Here is a 24495-nt window from a genome sequence, read left to right as displayed (position 1 = left end):
TTTGAATTCCAGGTTGTAAGGCAACAAAATAGGAAAAATGCCAAGGTGGGGTGAATACTTTCGTAAGCCACTGTACGAACGGTCACTGTGGGGACGACACCATCGATGCACTTATTGATGAAGCCAGTGACTGATGTGGTGTACCAATGCCATCGGAAGAATCCCGGAACATATTCCAGTCTGTGCTAGCAAAACAGTCCTGTAGCTTAGCATCTGCGTCATCTGACCGCTTCCTTATTAACCGAGTCACTGGTGCGTCCTGCTTTAGTTCTTGCTTATAAGCAGGAATCAGGATAAAATGATGGTCAGATTTGCCAAATGTAGGGCGAGGGAGAGCTTTGTAAGTTTTTTTTCCTCTGGTTGCACATGCTGGTGGAAATTAGGTAGAATGGATTTAAGTGTCCGGCCACTAGGAGCGCTGCCTCTGGATGAGCGTTTTCCTGTTTGCTTATGGCCTTATACAGCTCATTGAGTGCGGTCTTAGTGCCAGCATGGGTTTGTGGTGGTAAATAGACAGCTACAAAAAATATAGAAGAAAACTCTCTTGGTAAATAGTGTGGTCTACAGCTTATCATTAGATACTCTACCTCAGGCGAGCAAAACCTCAAGACCACCTTAGTATTAGATTTCGTGCACCAGCTGTTGTTTACAAATATACACAGACCGCCACCCCTTGTCTTACCGGAGTCAGCCGTTCTGTCCTGCCGATGTAGCGTATATCCCGCCAGCTGTATGTTATCCATGTTGTCGTTCAGCCACGACTCTGTGAAACATAAGATATTACAGTTTTTTATGTCCCGTTGGTAGGATATCCTTGATCTTAGGTCGTCCATTTTGTTTTCCATTGATTGGCTAATAGGACTGATGGAAGAGGCAGATTACTCGCTCACCGTCAGATCCTTACAAGGCACCCCGACCTACGCCCACGATATCTCCGCCTCTTGCTCATGCGAATGACAGGGTTTTGGGCCTTGTCGGGTGTCTGTAGAATATCCTTCGCGTCCAACTCGTTGAAGAAAAAAATCTTCGTCCAATATGAGGTGAGTAATCGCTGTCCTGATATCCAGAAGCTCTTTTTGGTCATAAGAGACGGTGGCAGAAACATTATGTACAGAATAAATTACAAATAACGTGAACACACACACACATACAGTGGGGAAAAAAGTATTTAGTCAGCCACCAATTGTGCAAGTTCTCCCACTTAAAAAGATGAGAGAGGCCTGTAATTTTCATCATAGGTACACATCAACTATGACAGACAAAATGAGAATTTTTTTTCCAGAAAATCACATTGTAGGATTTTTTATGAATTTATTTGCAAATTATGGTGGAAAATAAGTATTTGGTCAATAACAAAAGTTTCTCAATACTTTGTTATTGCCAACAAAGGGTATATGACACAGGTCAAATGTTTTCTGTAAGTCTTCACAAGGTTTTAACACACTGTTGCTGGTATTTTGGCCCATTCCTCCATGCAGATCTCCTCTAGAGCAGTGATGTTTTGGGGCTGTCGCTGGGCAACACTGACTTTCAACTCCCTCCAAAGATTTTCTATGGGGTTGAGATCTGGAGACTGGCTACGCCACTCCAGGACCTTGAAATGCTTCTTACGAAGCCACTCCTTCGTTGCCCGGGCGGTGTGTTTGGGATCATTGTCATGCTGAAAGACCCAGCCACGTTTCATCTTCAATGCCCTTGCTGATGGAAGGAGGTTTTCACTCAAAATCTCACGATACTTGGCCCCATTCATTCTTTCCTTTACTCGGATCAGTCGTCCTGGTCCCTTTGCAGAAAAACAGCCCCAAAGCATGATGTTTCCACCCCCATGCTTCACAGTAGGTATGGTGTTCTTTGGATGCAACTCAGCATTCTTTGTCCTCCAAACACGACGAGTTGAGTTTTTACCAAAAAGTTCTATTTTGGTTTCATCTGACCATATGACATTCTCCCAATCCTCTTCTGGATCATCCAAATGCACTCTAGCAAACTTCAGACGGGCCTGGACATGTACTGGCTTAAGCAGGGGGACACGTCTGGCACTGCAGGATTTGAGTCCCTGGCGGCGTAGTGTGTTACTGATGGTAGGCTTTGTTACTTTGGTCCCAGCTCTCTGCAGGTCATTCACTAGGTCCCCCGTGTGGTTCTGGGATTTTTGCTCACCGTTCTTGTGATCATTTTGACCCCACGCGGTGAGATCTTGCGTGGAGCCCCAGATCGAGGGAGATTATCAGTGGTCTTGTGTGTCTTCCATTTCCTAATAATTGCTCCCACAGTTGATTTCTTCAAACCAAGCTGCTTACCTATTGCAGATTCAGTCTTCCCAGCCTGGTGCAGGTCTACAATTTTGTTTCTGGTGTCCTTTGACAGCTCTTTGGTCTTGGCCATAGTGGAGTTTGGAGTGTGACTGTTTGAGGTTGTGGACAGGTGTCTTTTATACTGATAACAAGTTCAAACAGGTGCCATTAATACAGGTAACAAGTGGAGGACAGAGGAGCCACTTAAAGAAGAAGTTACAGGTCTGTGAGAGCCAGAAATCTTGCTTGTTTGTAGGTGACCAAATACTTATTTTCCACCATAATTTGCAAATAAATTCATAAAAAATCCTACAATGTGATTTTCTGGAAAAAAAATTCTCAATTTGTCTGTCATAGTTGACGTGTACCTATGATGAAAATTACAGGCCTCTCCCATCTTTTTAAGTGGGAGAACTTGCACAATTGGTGGCTGACTAAATACTTTTTCCCCCACTGTATAGCACAATTGGTTAGGGGGCCATAAAAACGGCAGCCATCTCCTCCGGCGCCATTCCACTCTTCCAGTGGAAGCTTTCTTCCATGGCCTGCATACTCAGAAATGTGACCCATTGAGCATGTTTGGGATGCTCTGGATCGACGTGTACGACAGCATGTTCCAGTTCCCGCCAATATCCAGCAACTTCGCACAGCCATTGAAGAGGAGTGGGACAATATTCCACAGGCCACAATCAACAGCCTGATCAACTTTATGCGAAGGAGATGTGTTGTGCTGCATGAGGCCAATGGTGGTCACACCAGATACTAACTGGTTTTCTAATCCACGCCCCTACTTTAAAAAAAAAAAGGTATCTGTGACCAACAGATGCATATCTGTATTCCCAGTCATGTGAAATCCATAGATTAGGGCCTAATGAATTTATTTCAATTGACTGATTTCCTTATATGAACTAACTCAGTCAAATCTTTGAAATTGTTGCATGTTGCATTTATATTTTTGTTCAGTGTAGAATCACCTTTGGCAGCGATTACAGCTGTGTTTTTTTGGGTAAGACTAATAGCTTTGGACACATGGATTGTACAATATTTGCTCATTGTTTTAAAAATTCTTCAAGCTCTGTCAAGTTAGTTGTTGATCATTGCTAGACAGCCATTTTCAAGTCTTGCCATATATTTTCAAGCCGATTTAAGTCTAAACTGTAACTAGGCACTGAGGAACATTCAATGTCTTCGTAGGCAACTCGTTAGCAACTTGTGTTTTAGGTTATTATCCTGCAGAACAGTGTGTGTCTATTGGAAAGCAGACTGAACCAGGTTTTCCTCTAGGATTTTGCCTGCGCTTAGCTCTATTCAGTTTATTTTTTGCCTAAAAAAACGTGCCGATGACAAGCATACCCATAACATGATGCAGCCACCTCCATGCTTGAATATACACTGCTCAAAAAAGTAAAGGGAACACTTAAACAACACAATGTAACTCCAAGTCAATCACACTTCTGTGAAATCAAACTGTCCACTTAGGAAGCAACACTGATTGACAATACATTTCACATGCTGTTGTGCAAATGGAATAGACAACAGGAGGAAATTATAGGCAATTAGCAAGACACCCCCAATAAAGGACTGGTTTTGCAGGTGTTGACCACAGACCACTTCTCAGTTCCTATGCTTCCTGGCTGATGTTTTGGTCACTTTGAATGCTGACGGTGCTTTCACTCTAGTGGTTGCATGAGACGGAGTCTACAACCCACACAAGTGGCTCAGGTAGTGCAGCTCATCCAGGATGGCACATCAATGCGAGCTGTGGCAAGAAGGTTTGCTGTGTCTGTCAGCGTAGTGTCCAGAGCATGGAGGCGCTACCAGGAGACAGGCCAGTACATCAGCAGACGTGGAGGAGGCCGTAGGAGGGCAACAACCCAGCAGCAGGACTGCTACCTCCGCCTTTGTGCAAGGAGGAGCAGGAGGAGCACTGCAAAATTACCTCCAGCAGGCCACAAATGTGCATGTGTCTGCTCAAACGGTCAGAAACAGACTCCATGAGGGTGGTATGAGGGCCCGACGTCCACAGGTGGGGGTTGTGCTTACAGCCCAACACCGTGCAGGACATTTGGCATTTGCCAGAGAACACCAAGATTGGCAAATTCGCCACTGGCGCCCTGTGCTCTTCACAGATGAAAGCAGGTTCACACTGAGCACATGTGACAGACGTGACAGAGTCTGGAGACGCCGTGGAGAACGTTCTGCTGCCTGCAACATCCTCCAGCATGACCGGTTTGGCGGTGGGTCAGTCATGGTGTGGGGTGGCATTTCTTTGGGGGTCCGCACAGCCCTCCATGTGCTCGCCAGAGGCAGCCTGACTGCCATTAGGTACCAAGATGAGATCCTCAGACCCCTTGTGAGACCATATGCTGGTGCGGTTGGCCCTGGGTTCCTCCTAATGCAAGACAATGCTAGACCTCATGTGGCTGGAGTGTGTTCCTGCAAGAGGAAGGCATTGATGCTATGGACTGGCCCGCCCGTTCCCCAGACCTGAATCCAATTGAGCACATCTGGGACATCATGTCTCGCTCCATCCACCAACGCCACGTTGCACCACAGACTGTCCAGGAGTTGGCAGATGCTTTAGTCCAGGTCTGGGAGGAGATCCCTCAGGAGACCATCCGCCACCTCATCAGGAGCATGCCCAGGCGTTGTAGGGAGGTCATACAGGCACGTGGAGGCCACACACACTACTGAGCCTCATTTTGACTTGTTTTAAGGACATTACATCAAAGTTGGATCAGCCTGTAGTGTGGTTTTCCACTTTAATTTGACTCCAAATCCAGACCTCCATGGGTTGATACATTTGATTTCCATTGATCATTTTTGTGTGATTTTGTTGTCAGCACATTCAACTATGTAAAGAAAAAAGTATTTAATGAGATTAGTTCATTCATTCAGATCTAGGATGTGTTATTTTAGTGTTCCCTTTATTTTTTTGAGCAGTGTATGAGTGATACTCAGTGACCGGTTGTTGAATTTGCCCCAAACATAACGCTTTGTATTCAGGACATAAAGTTCATTTATTAGCCACATTATTTTGCAGTTTTACTTTAGTGCCTTATTGCAAACAGGATACATGTTTTGGAATATTTGTATTCTGTACAAGCTTCCTTCTTTTCACTGTCATTTAGGTTAGTATTGTGGAGTATCCATCCTTAGTTTTCTCCTTTCGCCTGTAACAGTTTTAAAGTCACAACTGGCCTCATGGTGAAATCCCTGAGCAGTTTCCTTCCTCTCTGGCAACTGAGTTAGGAAGGACGCCTGTATCTTTGTAGTGACTGGGTGTATTGATACACCATACAGTGTAATTAATAACTTCACATGCTCAAAAGGGAAAATCATTTTTTTTTTTTTTTTTTTTTTTTAAATCTACCAATAGGTGCCCTTCTTTGCGAGGCATTGTGGTTGAATCTGTGTTTGAAATTCACTGCTTTACTGAGGGACCTTACAATGATGTGTATGTGTGGGCTACAGCGATGAGGTAGACATTAAAAAATCATGTTGTTAAGCACATTTATACTCCTGAACTTATTTAGGCTTGCCATAACAAAAGGGGTTGAATACTTATTGACTCAAGACATTTCAGTTTTTCATTTAATTCATTTGTAAAAATTTCAAAAAACATAATTCCACATTGACATTATGGGGTATTGTGTGTAGGCCAGTGACACAATCTCAATTTAATTAATTTTTAATTCAGGCTGTAACACAAAATGTGGAAAAAGTCAAGGTGTGTGAATAATTTCTGAAGGCACTGTATATACTTGTCTCAACTCGTATGACATCACTCAGGCACACCAAGCTGTTTTTAAATTTTTTAATGTACGAGGTTGTCTGAATCTGAGTTAATGGTAATTTAGCCGATAAAAGTTTAAAACATCACCACTACTAGCAACTAACTGAATGATCTCAGCTTCATGAACTGCCATTGTAAATGATCTCAAATCGATCGAAAATACACTTACCACCTCACATACATAATAGTAAAAATCCAGTCACAACAGGTGTATTTGTACAGGGTAAACAAGCAGTTTGAATACATTATTCTGAATTTGGACTAGATTGTTTATTAGGACACTTAACTACACTGAACAAAAATATAAATGCAACATGTAAAGTGTTGGTCCCATGTTTCATGAGCTGAAATAAAAGATCCCAGAAATTTTCCATAGGCACAAAAAGCTTACTTCTCTCAATATTTGTGCACACATTTGTTTACATCCCTGTCAGTAGGCATTTTTCCTTTGCCGAGATAATCCATCCACCTGACAGGTGTGGCATATCAAGAAGCTGATTAAACAGCATGATCCTTACACAGGTGTACCTTGTGCTGGGGACAATAAAAGGCCACTCTAAAATGTGAAGTTTTGTCACACAACGCCACAGATGTCCCAAGTTTTGAGGGAGCGTACAATTGGCATGCTGACTGCAGGACTGTCCACCAGAGCTGTTGCCAGAAAACGGAATGTTAATTTCTCTACCAACGTCATTTTAGAGAATTTGGCATTACGTCCAACCGCCCTCAACCTCAGACCACGAGGAACCACGCCAGCCCAGGACCTCCACATCAGGCGTCTTTACCTGTGGGATAGTCCAGCCCGCCTGATGAAAATGTGGGTTTGCACAACCGAAGAATTTCGGCACAAACTGTCAGAAACCGTATCAGGGAAGCTCATCTGCGTGCTCGTCGTCCTCACCAGGGTCTTGACCTGACTGCAGTTTGGCGTCGTAACCGACTTCAGTGGGCAAATGCTCACCTTTGATGGCCACTGTCATGCAGCCGTTCATCCGCCTCCATCACCTCATGTTTCAGCATGATAATGCACGGCCCCATGTTGCAAGGATCTGTACACAATTCCTTCGAAGCTGAAAATGTCCCAGTTTTTCCATGGCCTGCAAACTCACCAGACATGTCACCCATTGAGCATGTTTGGGTTGCTCTGAATCGACGTGTACGACAGCGTGCTCCAGTTCCCGCCAATATCCAGCAACTTCGCACAGCCATTGAAGAGTAATGGGACAACAATACACAGGCAAAATCAGTAGCCTGATGAACTTTATGCGAAGGAGATGTGTCGCGCTGCACGAGGCAAATGGTGGTCATACCAGATACTGACTGGTTTTCTGATCTACACCTCTACCTTTAAGGTATCTGTGACCAACAGATGCATATCTGTATTCCCATTCATGTGAAATCAATAGATTAGGGCCTCATTTATTTATTTAAATCGACTGATTTCCTTAGATGAACTAATGTTGTGTTTATATTTTTGTTCAGTGTAGCTTTGTTTACAGAGGTCTTTGCAATGCTCAAATGTTAACAAAATATCATCTATAAGATGACTTACTTTTAGATTCAAATGTTCTGTCTTGAGTAAACCAATTGAGTTTTTGTACATGTGGTGTTTAGTCGATTACATAGATGAGACGGAGAGCCCATTGCTCTCCACTCTTAAAAGAAACAGGCTATACTGTAAGTGTTAATTCACCTACATTTGGAATATAACCATCATGTTCAAATGAAAGACTAGCCCATACACAGACAAAGGAAATAGTTATTTCATTCAATAATGAAAGTTGTCAGATATGGCACATGCCAAATATACAAACAGGTCAGGAAACAAACCACAAGAGTATGTGATGTGTGTTAAAACATCTTAGGAGGGGATCATTTAACATTAAACACTGGCTGCATAGAGATACATGTAAAGGACAGTGACAATAGAAGTGTCAAGAACTATCGAATAAAATTGAGAAAAACATAGAAACTCCAAACCCAGTCTCAACTGCTTGATAAAAGAAATCACCTGACAAATCATCAGGTGAACTCTTTGAGAAGCAGATGTTAAAGGTATGAGTACATCTAGTAATACATTACTTTGGGAGGTATCAAACCAAAAAAGTTCATTTGTATATGCTCCACATACGTGATGCAGAATATCAAAGCAAACACTGCTAAGAAAATATGAGACACAAAAAAGATAATTAGACAATCAGCAAAAGGTGTTCGAATAGCAACTTTACTTTGCCACAAATGTGTAGATAAAATATCCTCAGGAAATACAGATAGGGCCATGATTAAGTCAATGTACTATTCAACCACAGTCTAGTGTTAACCCACAACTATATTTTAACAGACCCTTGAGACATAACAGATTTAAACACTGATTGGAGCATGGAAGATTGATAACAAAAATAAACAGTTTCCAATTCTTTGCGATAGATGACCAGTAACCATTTGTTTGACATTGTCAATGGAAATTAGATGTATGATCATAAAAATAACAATTATCTTAATTTCTTCAATATAGCTGTATCCATACAGTCCAAAAAAATGAATGGAATGTTGTGAGGTGGCAAAGGTCAAACTACAGGCAACAGCCATCCCAGGAAGAGAAAGACCGTATTTGTCCCTTGAGACAATGTTGTCCAAACCAAAATCAATCTTAGTGTTTCTTAAAGATTTCCTACTTGTATAACAGTCTTTCAAAGTAGATTCAGCTACGAGCACCCATGTAAAGCAGAAATCTTTTTTCTCTTCAATTAAAATAACTAACATGTTGTTCTGGTGATACCAGGCATTTCCCTTTGAGGGCCAGCAAAAACAAACCCTGACTATGTTCCGTCAGCTATATCTTCTTACACGTTTCCTACTTTGTCTCTAAAGACATTTCTAAATACAAAACATTATCAATATCCTCAGTCATCGAAAGTCTTCTTTATCTTATAAAAGTCATCCAGGGGAAGAAAAAAAAGAGAGTACTCTACTAGCTAAAAAGGGGGGTAAATTACCTAAGGTGAGAGAGGGACTCAGGGTATGGGGGGTCTTTCTCTGATCAATCGGAGTCACTGCTTTCTGAGCTGGAGCCACTGGAGCTGCTGCTGCCAGAGTCAGAGGAGCTGCTGCTTCCGCTCAGCCGAGAGGCGCCCCCTGCTGGCGCCGAGCCTGACTTCTCTGCAGAGAAGGAAGGAGGCGAGGGTTAATACTGAGGCACACAGTCAAATCATCCTTTTCACAGAGAGCGTCAATGGACAATATATTATACAAAGCCCAAAGTGGCATAATTAGTAATAGGCCACATCCACTCAATACTACTTACATTTAAGATGCAGTTATGGTGACATTGTTCAATGACAAACACTTTCGAGGTGCATGGTTAGAGGAGAAAAAGAGGTAGCCATCCAAGCAGTCTGAGAAAGAGTTTCCTACAGAAATGTCTGAATCTGTTCTATTTCCCTCCATGGCTAAAGCCTAATGCAGAAACACCGAAAAATTTGTCCCATTTAAGGCTGTCCCCAACAACAACAAAATCTTGGTCGACCAAGAGTCATCTGTTCTTTCGACCAATCGAAATTTTAAAACGTTTATTTCTCCATATATTGACACATCCTACGTGTTTTAATCAAATCAACTATATTCACTGAGCTTGTCTGATGCTTTAAGCACACTTTTTGCTTAAATAACTAAGACACACAAATGACTAGAGGGAGTCCAACCAGCAATTTATTTGATTGTGCCGGGCCCAGACTTGCTGCACTGTGTTAAAAAAAAAAAACAGCAAGTGACTGTGTGACTAGTACTTGTCTCTCTCCCCTCCCTGCTGCAGCGACCACCACAGATCAACGTTTTTATCGCGCTGTCCGTGTTGCTGAAGTTGTAACAGAATTACAGCCATTTCTGACTGAAAAGCTAGGCTACCGAAATCCCTCATTTGTTTAGGAAAAACACTCCCTATTCCCTCAACCCTTGCTCTCTTTACGTGACACATGTATGCATCGCATGCACGTGACCAAAGACCTATAGCATGGGACAAGTATTACTAGAGAATGTTGGTTATGTAATTATTACTCCAGAATGTCCGTTATTCCAGAGGACGATTCGGACGGGATTAGTTTTTTTTCCAAACTGCTCCCTGTAATTCTTTTTTTCAATAAATTGACAGTTATGACGGAATCCTGGAGGTTTTTATTCTAGGCATGAAGATACAGTATTTCATAATGTCCAGGTGATAGGGCCACACTGATAACTCAAGCTTGGTTTTCAAGTTTCTAAACCATACCAAACCAACTAACCTGTGCCCCCGCACATTGACTCTGTACCAATACCTCTTGTATATAGCCTCCCTACTGTTATTTTATTTTACTGCTGCTCTTTAATTACTTTATTTTTTTACTTAACACATTTTTCTTAAAACTGCATTGTTGGTTAAGGGCTTGTAAGTAAGCATTTCACTGTAAGGTCTACACCTGTTGTAATTGGCGCATGTGGCAAATAAAATGTGATTTGGTATAGTGTCGCCATAATATTTGAATTGAGGAAGTGTGATCATAATCGTTAGGATATTTTAGCGATCCTCAGTACGTCCCAAATGCCCCTCAGCCTTCAGATGCGAGCTAAACCCCAGTCAACACGGTGGGTTCGGGCCCATTCCTTTTGAGACTCAGGGGACTCTATATCGACTCTGGGGGCTTCATACGGGTCAAGCTCGGCAAAATCAGGACGACTTGGGAAACATGATCCACGACAGACAGCACATCTCAGTGTCATAGGCCTACTGTAGAAAAATAGGCTCTGGCCTATCTGTAAACGCTGATACATCCTGACAAAATAAGTCATTTGAGTGGCCTAATGTAATTTTCAGGACCTTGTAAACTGTCTATAATAAACCCATAACTGATCCAGTGAAACACAATTCAGCATGAAACACAAAAGGATGTTTGAGCGGTAATTCAAATTAGCCTACATCACAGCAGTTTACAGCCTAGACAATAAATGTGTACTAACAAAAAAAAAGTGTTGTTGTAGCCTAGGCGGTAAAACAATTGTATTTTATAAAAACGTAGGCCTAATGATATCAAGAGCGGAGCGTGCCCGACGAAGGAGTGATGCAGCCTACAACCATGCATGTTGAATTATTGCAATAGCTTATTAAACTGTTACAAATTGAGTCTATAGCTTATTAAAATAGAAAAATAAATAACCACCATGACAGTCAACGGAAAAAAAGAAAAAAGAAAAAATGAATGCATGCATACTGTCACTTTGGATAAAAGCATCTGCTTAATGTCATGTATTATTTTTGCACACCTCATATTTGTGAGACAGCGAACATTTTCCTGCATGGAACTTTTGACAGTAATGTTAGCTAACGTTATATGGGCTGCCTGCGCATTCTGAGAAGACAGAAGAAAATAAAACAGCGTATCTAAACCGGGTAAATTAAAAACTGTGTAATTCAGTCATAGTGTTTCTTTGTCATAACCCAAGGTTGCATGCCACATTTATCCTGAACCTGAACATAGACAAAGTTTAATTCATGATTGAAACCACCAAGTCAACAATAGGCTGCTATTTCCTGTCTGTTTTACAAATCTGTGATTGTAATTTTCAATATATCAAATGGCAGCATACAGTTGAAGTCGGAAGTTTACATACACCTTAGCCAAATACATTTAAACTCAGTATTTCACAATTCCTGACATTTAATCCTAGTAAAAAATCCCTGTCTTTATTTTAAGAATGTGAAATGTCAGAATAATAGTAGAGAATGATTTATTTCAGCTTTTAATTATTTCATCACATTCCCAGTGGGTCAGAAGTTTACATACACTCAATTAGTGTTTGGTAGCATTGCCTTTAAATTGTTTAACTTGGGTTAAACATTTCGGGTAGCCTTCCACAAGCTTCCCACAATAAGTTGGGTGAATTTTGGCCCATTCCTCCTGACAGAGCTGGTGTAACTGAGTCAGGTTTGTAGGCCTCCTTGCTCGCACACGCTTTTTCAGTTCTGCCCACACATTTTCTATAGGATTGAGGTCAGGGCTTTGTGATGGCCACTCCAATACCTTGACTTTGTTGTCCTTAAGCCATTTTGCCACAACTTTGGAAGTATGCTTGGGGTCATTGTCCATTTGGAAGACCCATTTGCGACCAAGCTTTAACTTCCTGACTGATGTCTTGAGATGTTGCTTCAATATATCCACATAATTTTCCTTCCTCATGATGCCATCTATTTTGTGAAGTGCACCAATCCCTACTGCAGCAAAGCACCCCCACAGCATGATGCTGCCATCCCTGTGCTTCACGGTTGGGATGGTGTTTTTCGGCTTGCAAGGACTCCCTTTTTCCTCCAAACACAACAATGGTCATTATGGCCAAACAGTTCTATTTTTGTTTCATCAGACCAGAGGACATTTCTCCAAAAAGTACGATCTTTGTCCCCATGTGCAGTTGCAAACTGTAGTCTGGCTTTTTTATGGCAGTTTTGGAGCAGTGGCTTCTTCCTTGCTGAGTGGCCTTTCAGGTTATGTCGATATAGGACTTGTTTTTACTGTGGATATAGATACTTTTGTACCTGTTTCCTCCAGCATCTTCACAAGGTCATTTGCTGTTGTTCTGGGATTGATTTGCACTTTTCGCACCAAAGTACGTTAATTTCTAGGAGACAGGACACGTCTCCTTCCTTACCGGTATGACGGCTGCGTGGTCCAATGGTGTTTATACTTGCGTACTATTGTTTGTACAGATGAACGTGGTACCTTCAGGCGTTTGGAAATTGCTCCCAAGGATGAACCAGACTTGGAGGTCTACAATTTCTTTTCTGAGGTTTCTTGGCTGATTTCTTTTGATTTTTCCATGATGTCAAGCAAAGAGGCACTGAATTTGAAGTTAGGCCTTGAAATACATCCACAGGTACACCTCCAATTGACTCAAATTATGTCAATTAGCCTATCAGAAGCTTCTAAAGCCATTACATAATTTTCTGAAAATGTCCAAGCTGTTTAAAGGCAGTGTCAACTTAGTGTATGTAAACGTCTGACCCACTGGAAGTGTGATACAGAAAATTATAAGTGAAATAATCTGTCTGTAAACAATTGTTGGAAAAATTACTTGTGTCATGCACAAAGTAGTTGTCCTGACCGACTTGCCAAAACTTTAGTTTGTTAACAAGAAAGTTGTGGAGTGGTTGAAAAACTAGTTTTAATGACCCCAACCTAAGTGTATGTAAACTTCTGACTTCAACTGTACATGTATCGTCAATTGCCAACATCAACGCTTGCTGAAGTATCCTTAATAGGGAGCTAACATTACCTCAGGTTTTATGTGTGCTTGTTTTTTTACATGGTCGAATTAATAAACTAAACTAGCAGCTTGAGCAGGCCTCGGCGCCTGACTTTCCAACGGTCATTGTGAGAGTCAGTCAGCTGGTTAACAGTCGAGGCCAGACGGAGAAGGTACCAAAAGGTTCATAATAGGTAATTGTAGCTATTGTATTTGTAGTAGTGTATTTCGTAGCAGTCACAAATTAGTTTGTGACATTGTAGCTAGCTTAATTTATGGACTGGTCATGGTTGTTGTCAAAGTTTCTCCATTAACGTCAACTAACGTTAATGTTAGCTAGCTATCTTAGCTAATTGTTAGAGCAGAGGTAGCTAGTTATGTCAAAACGTTTAGGGTCTAGCCTATGTGATATTAGGTAGTTAATTGAGCTAGCTCGTATTTTTGTTTGTAAAACATCGGTAGTCTAGCTTAGACTAGGCAAGAAAGCACCCGGTTAACATAGCTATCTAGCGAACAGTCAGCTACGCTAGCTACTGTAGCTATGTCCAGTGAGTCACAAAGAACTTGCGCGATCCCCAACTTGTCTCGAGCAGAGATGGCAAAGAGCGCTCCAAGATTCAGTGATGATGATGATGATAATGGTTGTTTTCATTTCATGTGTACTATTGCAGCTAAACGCTGAATTACAGTAACACATACAATATATAGTTTTTTTTCCATACGGTCCCGGTGGTTCTGTGTAATGTTAGCTACCTGAATTATTTGGATCTAGGTAGTGGTCGACCACAAAACAATAAATCGTTTTGCGAAACTATTCATGGTTGACCCTATACAGTCAATGGGTCAATCAGCTGCTGTCTACGTTCATTGAAAAGCAAATCTATAAAAAAAGAAAATTAACTGTAAGTATAATGTAAAACAACATTCTATAGGTTGAATGATTAGTTTCCATGTTATTCCATTCCTCACTTGAACCCCATGTAAAGCGATGTGCTCGACAAAACATGCTTCTTGTTTGTCTTCCAGCCAGCAGACTCCGTCTCTCTACCCTCAGCCTCTCTGATGGACTGTCTCCATCTTCCACCACCATGCGCCAAATACTCTTGACTGTTCACAGCCAGAAACGTATGTGACAACATTTTTTGTTGTTGTCATTTAGCAGATGCTCTTATCCAGAGCGACTTACAGGAGCAATTAGGGTTAAGTGCCTTGCTTAAGGGCACATCGACAGATCTTTCAACTAGTCGGCTCGATTAGAACGAGCGACCTTTCGGTTACCGGCACAACGCTCTTACCCACTAAGCTACCTGCTGCCCCAGTTATCACTCATAATAACGTATTATTTGTTGAACAACAATTACAGTCCACCCATTCTGGTTAACAATACATTTTAACTTTCCACTAATAATAACTGGAAGTATAATGTAAAAAAAACATTCTATAGGTTGAATGATGAACTTGAACCCCATGTCATCTTGTTTATCTCCCTAACAGCAGACTCAGTCTCTCCACCCTCAGCCTCTGATGGACTGTCTCCACCTTCCACCACCGTGCGACAAATACTCAAAATTCTCAAAATGTGAATCTGAAGGCTGGCACCCTGAGCCTGAGCTGGTGTGGCTGTACAGAAAAAGGAGTCGATCTCAAATGTGAAAACTGTTCAAGGGTGTGTAGACTTTCACTAGGCACTGTATACCCATTGATTCTTGAAGAAAATAAGTTATAAATGCTTATTGAGCTTAGTTGAACTGTTCTACCCCATCAGAACCAAACATAGGCCTGTTTAACTGAAAACAAACACTGTATAGACTTTTGTGTGGTGTCAAAATCGGACTAATTGTTGTAACTACTTCTTTTGCTCTTTTTTTCTGTTATTCTAAGGTGCTGTCAGGAGAAACCTTCACATCCAAAGCTACAGATGGAGAGACGGAGAAGTTCGTCATAAGGTGGCTGCAGCTTGCACCAGACAGAGACGGAGGCAGAAAGGAGAGGACCGAACACAGCAAGGAAAGGGCGGATAGACCCAGAGAGACATAGACACATTTACATAAACACAGTCCCAGTCAAAAGTTTGGACACACCTACTCATTCAAGGGTTTTTCTTTATTTTTACTATTTTCTACATTGTGCAAAGCTGTCATCAAGGCAAAGGGTGGCAATTTGAAGAATCTGAAATATAAAATATATTTTTCATTTGTTTAACACTTTTTTTGGTTACTACATGATTCCATATGAGTTATTTCATAGTTTTGATGTTTTCACTATTATTCTACAATGTAAAAAATAGTAAATAAAAATCAAGGAAAACCCTTGAATGAGTAGGTGTGTCCAAACTTTTGACTGGTACTGTACATACATGTAAGGGATAAACACTGATGCTTTGTACATTATCTGGAAATAATGGATTACTTGGTACTGCTTTTTAGTTTATTAGTTTATTAGTTCCAGATAATGTACAGAGCGGCGGCATTTATCCCGCTTATACCACGGTTGCCAAAGAAAACAAGCACACATTTACTGTTAAAAATTACATGTTTTCATTGAGATTTTGATAAGTAAATTCATACTATTTCACCCTTCCACTAAATCTGGTTGTTAGTTCTATCAGTTAGGTTGCTAGGGAAGCAGACGTGTTGTTCATTATATTTGTTTGATTGCTATGCAGGCTAGAAATGTTCTTATCCCTTGCTTGCTAGCTAGCCAACTATGGCTAACACAGTCGTGTCAACTCTGCAGATAGAATAACGTCAAAGTAGCTGCATTAAAGTTTGTTTAAGCTGTTTTCGAATGACATTTATTAGGGTACATCCTTGCTACTGTACATACGTAGTGCCTGTTGAGGGATGACACCTACACAAAGTACATTTCATCTATTTAAATAAAAGTTTCAAAATGAGAAAATGTAATGTATTTGTTGTTCATATTTCGGTTGATAGCTGCAATATTACTACCTACATTTAATAATAAATACAAAATAGTGGGGGAGGGGTAGAATCAAGTGGATTTGGGACATTGTTGGGCAGATTCTGGCCCTAAAATAGCAGCTTTGGCTCAGTTCAGGCTGCCAGATCTGGGCCGAATGACTCGGGCCTAGTCTGTACTGTCATTCATTTCGGACTCGGGCCGGATCCGTCTGCCAGCAGTTTTAGATCTGGAATTACGGAATCAGGCCAGATGTGAGCCAGTTGTTTGTGCTACCTGGGACAGTGCAATTGCACTTGAGATGCGTTTTAAGGCTATGGATGAGAAAGTTAACTTATCATTTACAAACGTTTAGGTCAGTTGTATGTGGCTTTGCGATCTATTAACAGCAAGGGTTCCATTAAATAGGCTCAATATTTTTTACTGATGCATTTGGCAATATTCAATTAACACGCACAAAACACATAAACAAAAGCATTCACTGTGAAAGTTGATAGGCTACACGTAGGCCATTCATTTATAGCTTATAAGCAGCACTCAGTTCAATTTATCAAATCAGTTATTGTTTTCTTGCGCAAACCGCGAGCAACACCTGTCAAACTCAGACTCTCAAAACACAGGGATGTCGATTCGCACGGGACTAGTATTATCAGGGGACCTTGGAGTAGGTTATTCTGGCTGGAATTGTTACTCTCCTGCCATGTAAAAATTACTGACATGGCAGATTCGGACGGGACTAAAATTACAGATGTGGTGTTTTGTGCTCGTGCACATAATTACATTACCCGACCTCCCCCAGTAAAACTAATCCTGTCCGAATAGGGCACAATAGGGCCTGACCTATAGCATATCATAATCACATCAATAAATTGGTTATAACAAACTGAACACCGTAACACATGTGACAGCTAAATGGATGCAGAGGACATGACAAATAAACTCGAAACGGGGGAATGTTTACTGGTTGCTCAGGAGGCAAAGGGAAAGTCAGATGTGTGGAATAAATTTGACTAGTTGTGGAAAATACTGGAGATCAAGAAAAATAAGGTAAGGAGAAAGTGCTGCGTGCATATTATGTGTGCCAAACAGGTGCTGTATAGATTACAATATACTATTTCTGACCGTTTGGAACAATGTAAACACTAAATAAATGATAAGCGTACCAGAGTCTGTTGTTACCTTTATTACAGCTAAAAACAGTCGCATTCATTTGTGAATGCAATTTGCGAAATGGAACGGTTTATTTATTGTTTAAGTTAATTATTCAAGGCTCGCTTTATTTTATCTTAAAACTAAAATGCTTGATTGCATTTCAAATCATGAATGACGTATGCTGTGTGATGACATGAACAAATGAATTATTGATTGATACAGTAGCCTATATAAGTATTGAAATATAGGCCTAAGTAAGTTACGGTATTAAGACTAAACAGGATGCACTCTTAGGCTTACAGCTCAATGTTGGTTATACAAGGCTGCTATACTAAGCCTACTAATGATAATGACATTACTTATGATCATAATAACAACAACAACAAGGAGATCAAGAAAAAAGGAGCGTTATTATTATTATAAATATAATTTTTTGGACAATTTGGAACACAAAATAAATTATAAATAATACCAGAGAGGCTGTTCTAACAAAAACAAACGTAAGGCCTTTATTACAGCAAAGCAAAGATTAAAAACAGCCAAATTGTTTACTTGACATGTCATTGCGTGAGGCTTGGTGCTCACGGAATCAGTAGGCTATTAAACAAACAGGCAACAGAAGCAGGATCTGTCTTATTCCTGTAGATATATTGATGATTTATAAAGCCAGACACATTTAACAGTTAGGCTATTGATTATAGACCTAACTAAATTGGCGTTTCCTTTCCTCACTTTTCTTAGACAATAATGCAAGGGCTGTTTTCCTCTGCCGCATTGTTCTCAACACCAATATGCTGGTTAAATTTGCTATTATGCACATAGCAACATGGTCTAGGAAAAGGCGCCAATTCAACATCACACTGATGTGTTTCTGAACCGTGGACAGCAGCCACTATCCAACGTGGGAGAAAGCACATTTTACATAAAATAATATTATTTTTATTAGCGTTGCACCATTGTTCTTTTGTAATATAACCATATACAATTTCAGTAGCACGTCTTAGACTGATGGACTGTGTCATCCCCACGGCCTCCTGAATGGATCAGTCCACTCAGACAGGTGTTTTGTACACCATGATATGTCAAAAAAAATTTTTTGCTACTGCTCAACTAAAGATATATTGTTCGATCAACAGCCTATCGACCAAAACATCGACCAGTCGGCTAAATGGGGTAAGCCCTAGTCCCATTCCATGTTTGTATTATTTCTATTGATTGTCTATCACTATGTGCCATCAGTGTGATTGATCACAAAACTAGAACAAAAGAGGACCATGATTTGGGGGATTTTCACTAAATTTAATCCATAGAAGTGTCCTTTGGAGGAAGATTGATTACTTTATTTGACATTTGTATCTTAAAGCATAATTGAGAAATAATTAATTGAAGTTCAAACATTTGACATTTTGGCCTTACTCAGGCCTCCTTTTGACACTATAATGTTTCATCTGCCATATTAAGCTTTACCGCTTGCTCTGTAATATGAGTAGTATTTTGATTTTTTAAAACTATTTCTTGCATTCATTTATGAATAAAGATCAATCTAAACATGAATATTGAAGGAAAAAAACCGTTTCATTTGGCAAATGTTTCAATATGTTGTTGATCATAATATACTATACAAGTCAAAAGTTGACACACCTACTCATTCCAGAGTTTTTCTTTATTTTTACTATTTTCTACATTGTAGAATAATAGAAGACATCAAAACTATGAAATAACACATATGGAATCATGTAGTAACCAAAAACATTGTTAAACAAATTCTTCAAAGTAGCCACCCTTTGCCTTGATGACAACTGTGCACACTCTTGGCATTCTCTCAACCAGCTTCATGAGGTAGTCACCTGGAATGCATTTCAATTAACAGGTGTTGCCTTCTTAAAAGTTAAATTGTGGAATTTATTTCCTTCTTAATGCGTTTGAGCCAATCAGTTGTGGTGTGACAAGGTAGGGGTGGTATACAGAAGATAGTCCTATTTGGTAATAGACCAAGTCCATATTATGGCAAGAACAGCTCAAATAGGCAAAGAGAAACGACAGTCCATCATTACTTTAAGACATGAAGGTCAGTCAATACGGAGCATTTCAAGAACTTGGAAAGTTTCTTCAAGTGCAGTCACAAAAACCATCAAGCGCTATGATAAAACTGGCTCTCATGAGGACTGCCACAGGAAATGAAGACCCAGAGTTACCTCTGCTGCAGAGGATAAGTTCATTAGAGTTACCAGCCTCAGAAATTGCAGCCCAAATAAATGCTTCATAGAGTTCAAGTAACAGACACATCTCAACATCAACTGTTCAGAGGAGACTGCGTGATTCAGGCCTTCATGGTCGGATTGTTGCAAAGAAACCACTACTAAAGGACACCAATAAGAAGAAGAGACTTGCTTGTGCCAAGAAACACAAGCAATGGACATTAGACCGGTGGAAATCTGTGCTTTGGTCTGATGAGTCCAAATTTGAGATTTTTGGTTCCAACCGCCGTGTCTTTGTGAGACGCAGAGTAGGTGAACGGATGATCTCTGCATGTGTGGTTCCCACCGTGAAGCATGGAGGAGGTGGTGTGATGGTGCTTTGCTGGTGACACTATCAGTGATTTATTTAGAAATCAAGGCACACTTAACCAGCATGGCTACCACAGCATTCTGCAGCGATACGCCATCCCATCTGGTTTGTGCTTAGTGGGACTATCATTTGTTTTTCAACAGGACAATGTCCCAAAACACACCTCCAGGCTGTGTAAGGGCTATTTGACCAAGAAGGAGAGTGATGGAGTGCTGCATCAGATGACCTGGCCTCCACAATCAACCCAATTGAGATGGTTTGGGATGAGTTGGACTGCAGAGTGAAGGAAAAGCAGCTAACAAATGCTCAGCATATGTGGGAACTCCTTCAAGACTGTTGGAAAAGGATTCCAGGTGAAGCTGGTTGTGCAAAGCTGTCATCAAGGCAAAGGGTGGCAACTTTGAAGAATCTAAACTCTAAAATATATTTTTATTTGTTTAACACTTTTTTTGGTTACTACATGATTCCATATGTGTTATTTCATTCTGTAAATCTACGGCAGGGGTTCTTAAACTTTTTTAGCTCGAGACCCAAATGAGAAATTAATCGTCCTCCCGTGACCCAAATTGTCCTCCAAGCGACCTAAATTAATTATAGATGTGATTATAGATGTATTCTCATAACTCGCGATCCACCTCTCACATACCCTGACCAATAGTTTAAGAAAGAAACCCTGATACACAGGCATACAGTGAGGGAAAAAAGTATTTGATCCCCTGCTGATTTTGTACGTTTGCCCACTGACAAAGAAATGATCAGTCTATAATTTTAATGGTAGGTTTATTTGAACAGTGAGAGACAGAATAACAACAAAAAAATCCAGAAAAACGCATGTCAAAAATGTTATAAGTTGATTTGCATTTTAATGAGGGAAATAAGTATTTGACTCCCTCTCAATCAGAAAGATTTCTGGCTCCCAGGTGTCTTTTATACAGGTAACGAGCTGAGATTAGGAGCACACTCTTAAAGGGAGTGCTCCTAATCTCAGTTTGATTGCTTCTGTGGACACCTGTCCACAGAAGCAATCAATCAATCAGATTCCAAACTCTCCACCATGGCCAAGACCAAAGAGCTCTCCAAGGATGTCAGGGACAAGATTGTAGACCTACACAAGGCTGGAATGGGCTACAAGACCATCACCAAGCAGCTTGGTGAGAAGGTGACAACAGTTGGTGCGATTATTCGCAAATGGAAGAAACACAAAAGAACTGTCAATCTCCCTCGGCCTGGGGCTCCATGCAAGATCTCACCTCGTGGAGTTGCAATGATCATGAGAACGGTGAGGAATCAGCCCAGAACTACACGGGAGGATCTTGTCAATGATCTCAAGGCAGCTGGGACCATAGTCACCAAGAAAACAATTGGTAACATACTACGCCGTGAAGGACTGAAATCCTGCAGCGCCCGCAAGGTCCCCCTGCTCAAGAAAGCACATATACTGGCCCGTCTGAAGTTTGCCAATGAACATCTGAATGATTCAGAGGAGAACTGGGTGAAAGTGTTGTGGTCAGATGAGACCAAAATCGAGCTCTTTGGCATCAACTCAACTCGCCGTGTTTGGAGGAGGAGGAATGCTGCCTATGACCCCAAGAACACCATCCCTACCGTCAAACATGGAGGTGGAAACATTATGCTTTGGGGGTGTTTTTCTGTTAAGGGGACAGGACAACTTCACCGCATCAAAGGGACGATGGACGGGGCGATGTACCGTCAAATCTTGGGTGAGAACCTCCTTCCCTCAGCCAGGGCATTGAAAATGGGTCGTGGAAGGGTATTCCAGCATGACAATGACCCAAAACACACGGCCAAGGCAACAAAGGAGTGGCTCAAGAAGAAGCACATTAAGGTCCTGGAGTGGCCTAGCCAGTCTCCAGACCTTAATCCCATAGAAAATCTGTGTAAACTGAAGGTTTGAGTTGCCAAACGTCAGCCTCAAAACCTTAATGACTTGGAGAAGATCTGCAAAGAGGAGTGGAACAAAATCCCTCCTGGGATGTGTGCAAACCTGGTGGCCAACTACAAGAAACGTCTGACCTCTGTGATTGCCAACAAGAGTTTTGCCACCAAGTACTAAGTCATGTTTTGCAGAGGGGTCAAATACTTATTTCCCTCATTAAAATGCAAATCAATTTATAACATTTTTGACATGTGTTTTTCTGGATTTTTTTGTTGTTATTCTGTCTCTCACTGTTCAAATAAACCTACCATTAAAATTATAGACTGATCATGTCTTTGTCAGTGGGCAAACGTACAAAATCAGCAGGGGATCAAATACTTTTTTCCCTCACTGTATACAGTGGGGGAAAAAAGTATTTAGTCAGCCACCAATTGTGCAAGTTCTCCCACTTAAAAAGATGAGAGAGGCCTGTAATTTTCATCATAGGTACACGTCAACTATGACAGACAAAATGAGAAAAAAGAATCCAGAAAATCACATTGTAGGATTTTTTATGAATTCATTTCCAAATTATGGTGGAAAATAAGTATTTGGTCAATAACAAAAGTTTCTCAATACTTTGTTATATACCCTTTGTTGGCAATGACACAGGTCACACGTTTTCTGTAAGTCTTCACAAGGTTTTCACACACTGTTGCTGGTATTTTGGCCCATTCCTCCATGCAGATCTCCTCTAGAGCAGTGATGTTTTGGGGCTGTCGCTGGGCAACACGGACTTTCAACTCCCTCCAAAGATGTTCTATGGGGTTGAGATCTGGAGACTGGCTAGGCCACTCCAGGACCTTGAAATGCTTCTTACGAAGCCACTCCTTCGTTGCCCGGGCGGTGTGTTTGGGATCATTGTCATGCTGAAAGACCCAGCCACGTTTCATCTTCAATGCCCTTGCTGATGGAAGAAGGTTTTCACTCAAAATCTCACGATACATGGCCCCATTCATTCTTTCCTTTACACGGATCAGTCGTCCTGGTCCCTTTGCAGAAAAACAGCCCCAAAGCATGATGTTTCCACCCCCATGCTTCACAGTAGGTATGGTGTTCTTTGGATGCAACTCAGCATTCTTTGTCCTCCAATCACGACGAGTTGAGTTTTTACCAAAAAGTTATATTTTGGTTTCATCTGACCATATGACATTCTCCCAATCCTCTTCTGGATCATCCAAATATACTCTAGCAAACTTCAGACGGGCCTGGACATGTACTGGCTTAAGCAGGGGGACACGTCTGGCACTGCAGGATTTGAGTCCCTGGCGGCGTAGTGTGTTACTGATGGTAGGCTTTGTTACTTTGGTCCCAGCTCTCTGCAGGTCATTCACTAGGTCCCCCCGTGTGGTTCTGGGATTTTTGCTCACCGTTCTTGTGATCATTTTGACCCCACGGGGTGAGATCTTGCGTGGAGCCCCAGATAGAGGGAGATTATCAGTGGTCTTGTATGTCTTCCATTTCCTAATAATTGCTCCCACAGTTGATTTCTTCAAACCAAGCTGCTTACCTATTGCAGATTCAGTCTTCCCAGCCTGGTGCAGGTCTACAATTTTGTTTCTGGTGTCCTTTGACAGCTCTTTGGTCTTGGCCATAGTGGAGTTTGGAGTGTGACTATTTGAGGTTGTGGACAGGTGTCTTTTATACTGATAACAAGTTCAAACAGGTGCCATTAATACAGGTAACGAGTGGAGGACAGAGGAGCCTCTTAAAGAAGAAGTTACAGGTCTGTGAGAGCCAGAAATCTTGCTTGTTTGTAGGTGACCAAATACTTATTTTCCACCATATTTTTGCAAATAACTTCATTAAAAATCCTACAATGTGATTTTCTGGATTTTCTTTCCTCAATTTGTCTGTCATAGTTGACGTGTACCTATGATGAAAATTACAGGCCTCTCTCATCTTTTTAAGTGGGAGAACTTGCACAATTGGTGGCTGACTAAATACTTTTTTTCCCCACTGTATATCAAAGTTCCAGATTGGGATCTCACCTAGTTTTATAGTTATGATAAAAATTGTAGAAGTATGATCCAATTCACTTGCAGCACATACGGATTAAACATTATGGAGTCTATGGTGGTCCTCTGTAGCTCAATTGGTAGAGCATGGCGCTTGTAACGCCAGGGTAGTGGGTTCGATCCCCGGGACCACCCATACGTAAAAATGCACACATGACTAAGTCGCTTTGGATAAAAGAGTCTGCTAAATGGCATATTATATTATTATATATTATATCTTAAAGGAGGCCTGGGTAAGGCCAAAATGTCACAAATATTCCAACTTCAATTAAAAGAAAACTCCACCCAAAACCACAAATTCGTAAGATTTACAGTGTTATTTAGCATTGTGGGAACAAGGTTATGACAAGGTTCGTAGCAGCATGTGAAAATCTGTTGCAGCACAAGTCGACTACAAAACCCATAATTCAAATACTCTCTCCCTGAGCTGGCTAGCTAGTTGATAGCTAGCTAGCAAACGTAGCTACACACAATAATACCAGTCAATATCAGCATGTGAAGTAGCTAGCTAGCTGTAAAATCGCCTAAACAAACTGCACTATC

The 24495-nt window shown here is 41.0% G+C and overlaps 1 protein-coding gene across 9 annotated transcripts in view; it reads right to left on the bottom strand.

Annotated features, from left to right (window-relative positions):
- Window positions 1–7837: 7837 nt before the first annotated feature.
- Window positions 7838–24495, bottom strand: part of LOC121584573 (bromodomain-containing protein 3) — a 31363-nt gene continuing 14705 nt past the window's right edge. For all 9 annotated transcript variants that reach the window (XM_041900526.2, XM_041900532.1, XM_041900531.2 and 6 more), the window contains one exon: window positions 7838–9249. In XM_041900526.2, coding sequence (XP_041756460.1) covers window positions 9131–9249 — 119 coding nt within the window. In that variant the 3' untranslated portion in view covers window positions 7838–9130. The remainder of the gene's footprint in view (window positions 9250–24495) is intronic.

This window comes from Coregonus clupeaformis, chromosome 16, assembly GCF_020615455.1.
Source record: "Coregonus clupeaformis isolate EN_2021a chromosome 16, ASM2061545v1, whole genome shotgun sequence".
NCBI lineage: Eukaryota > Metazoa > Chordata > Actinopteri > Salmoniformes > Salmonidae > Coregonus > Coregonus clupeaformis.
The sequence above is the reverse complement of the archived record's forward strand: the minus strand, read 5'-3'. Positions and strand labels throughout refer to the sequence as shown.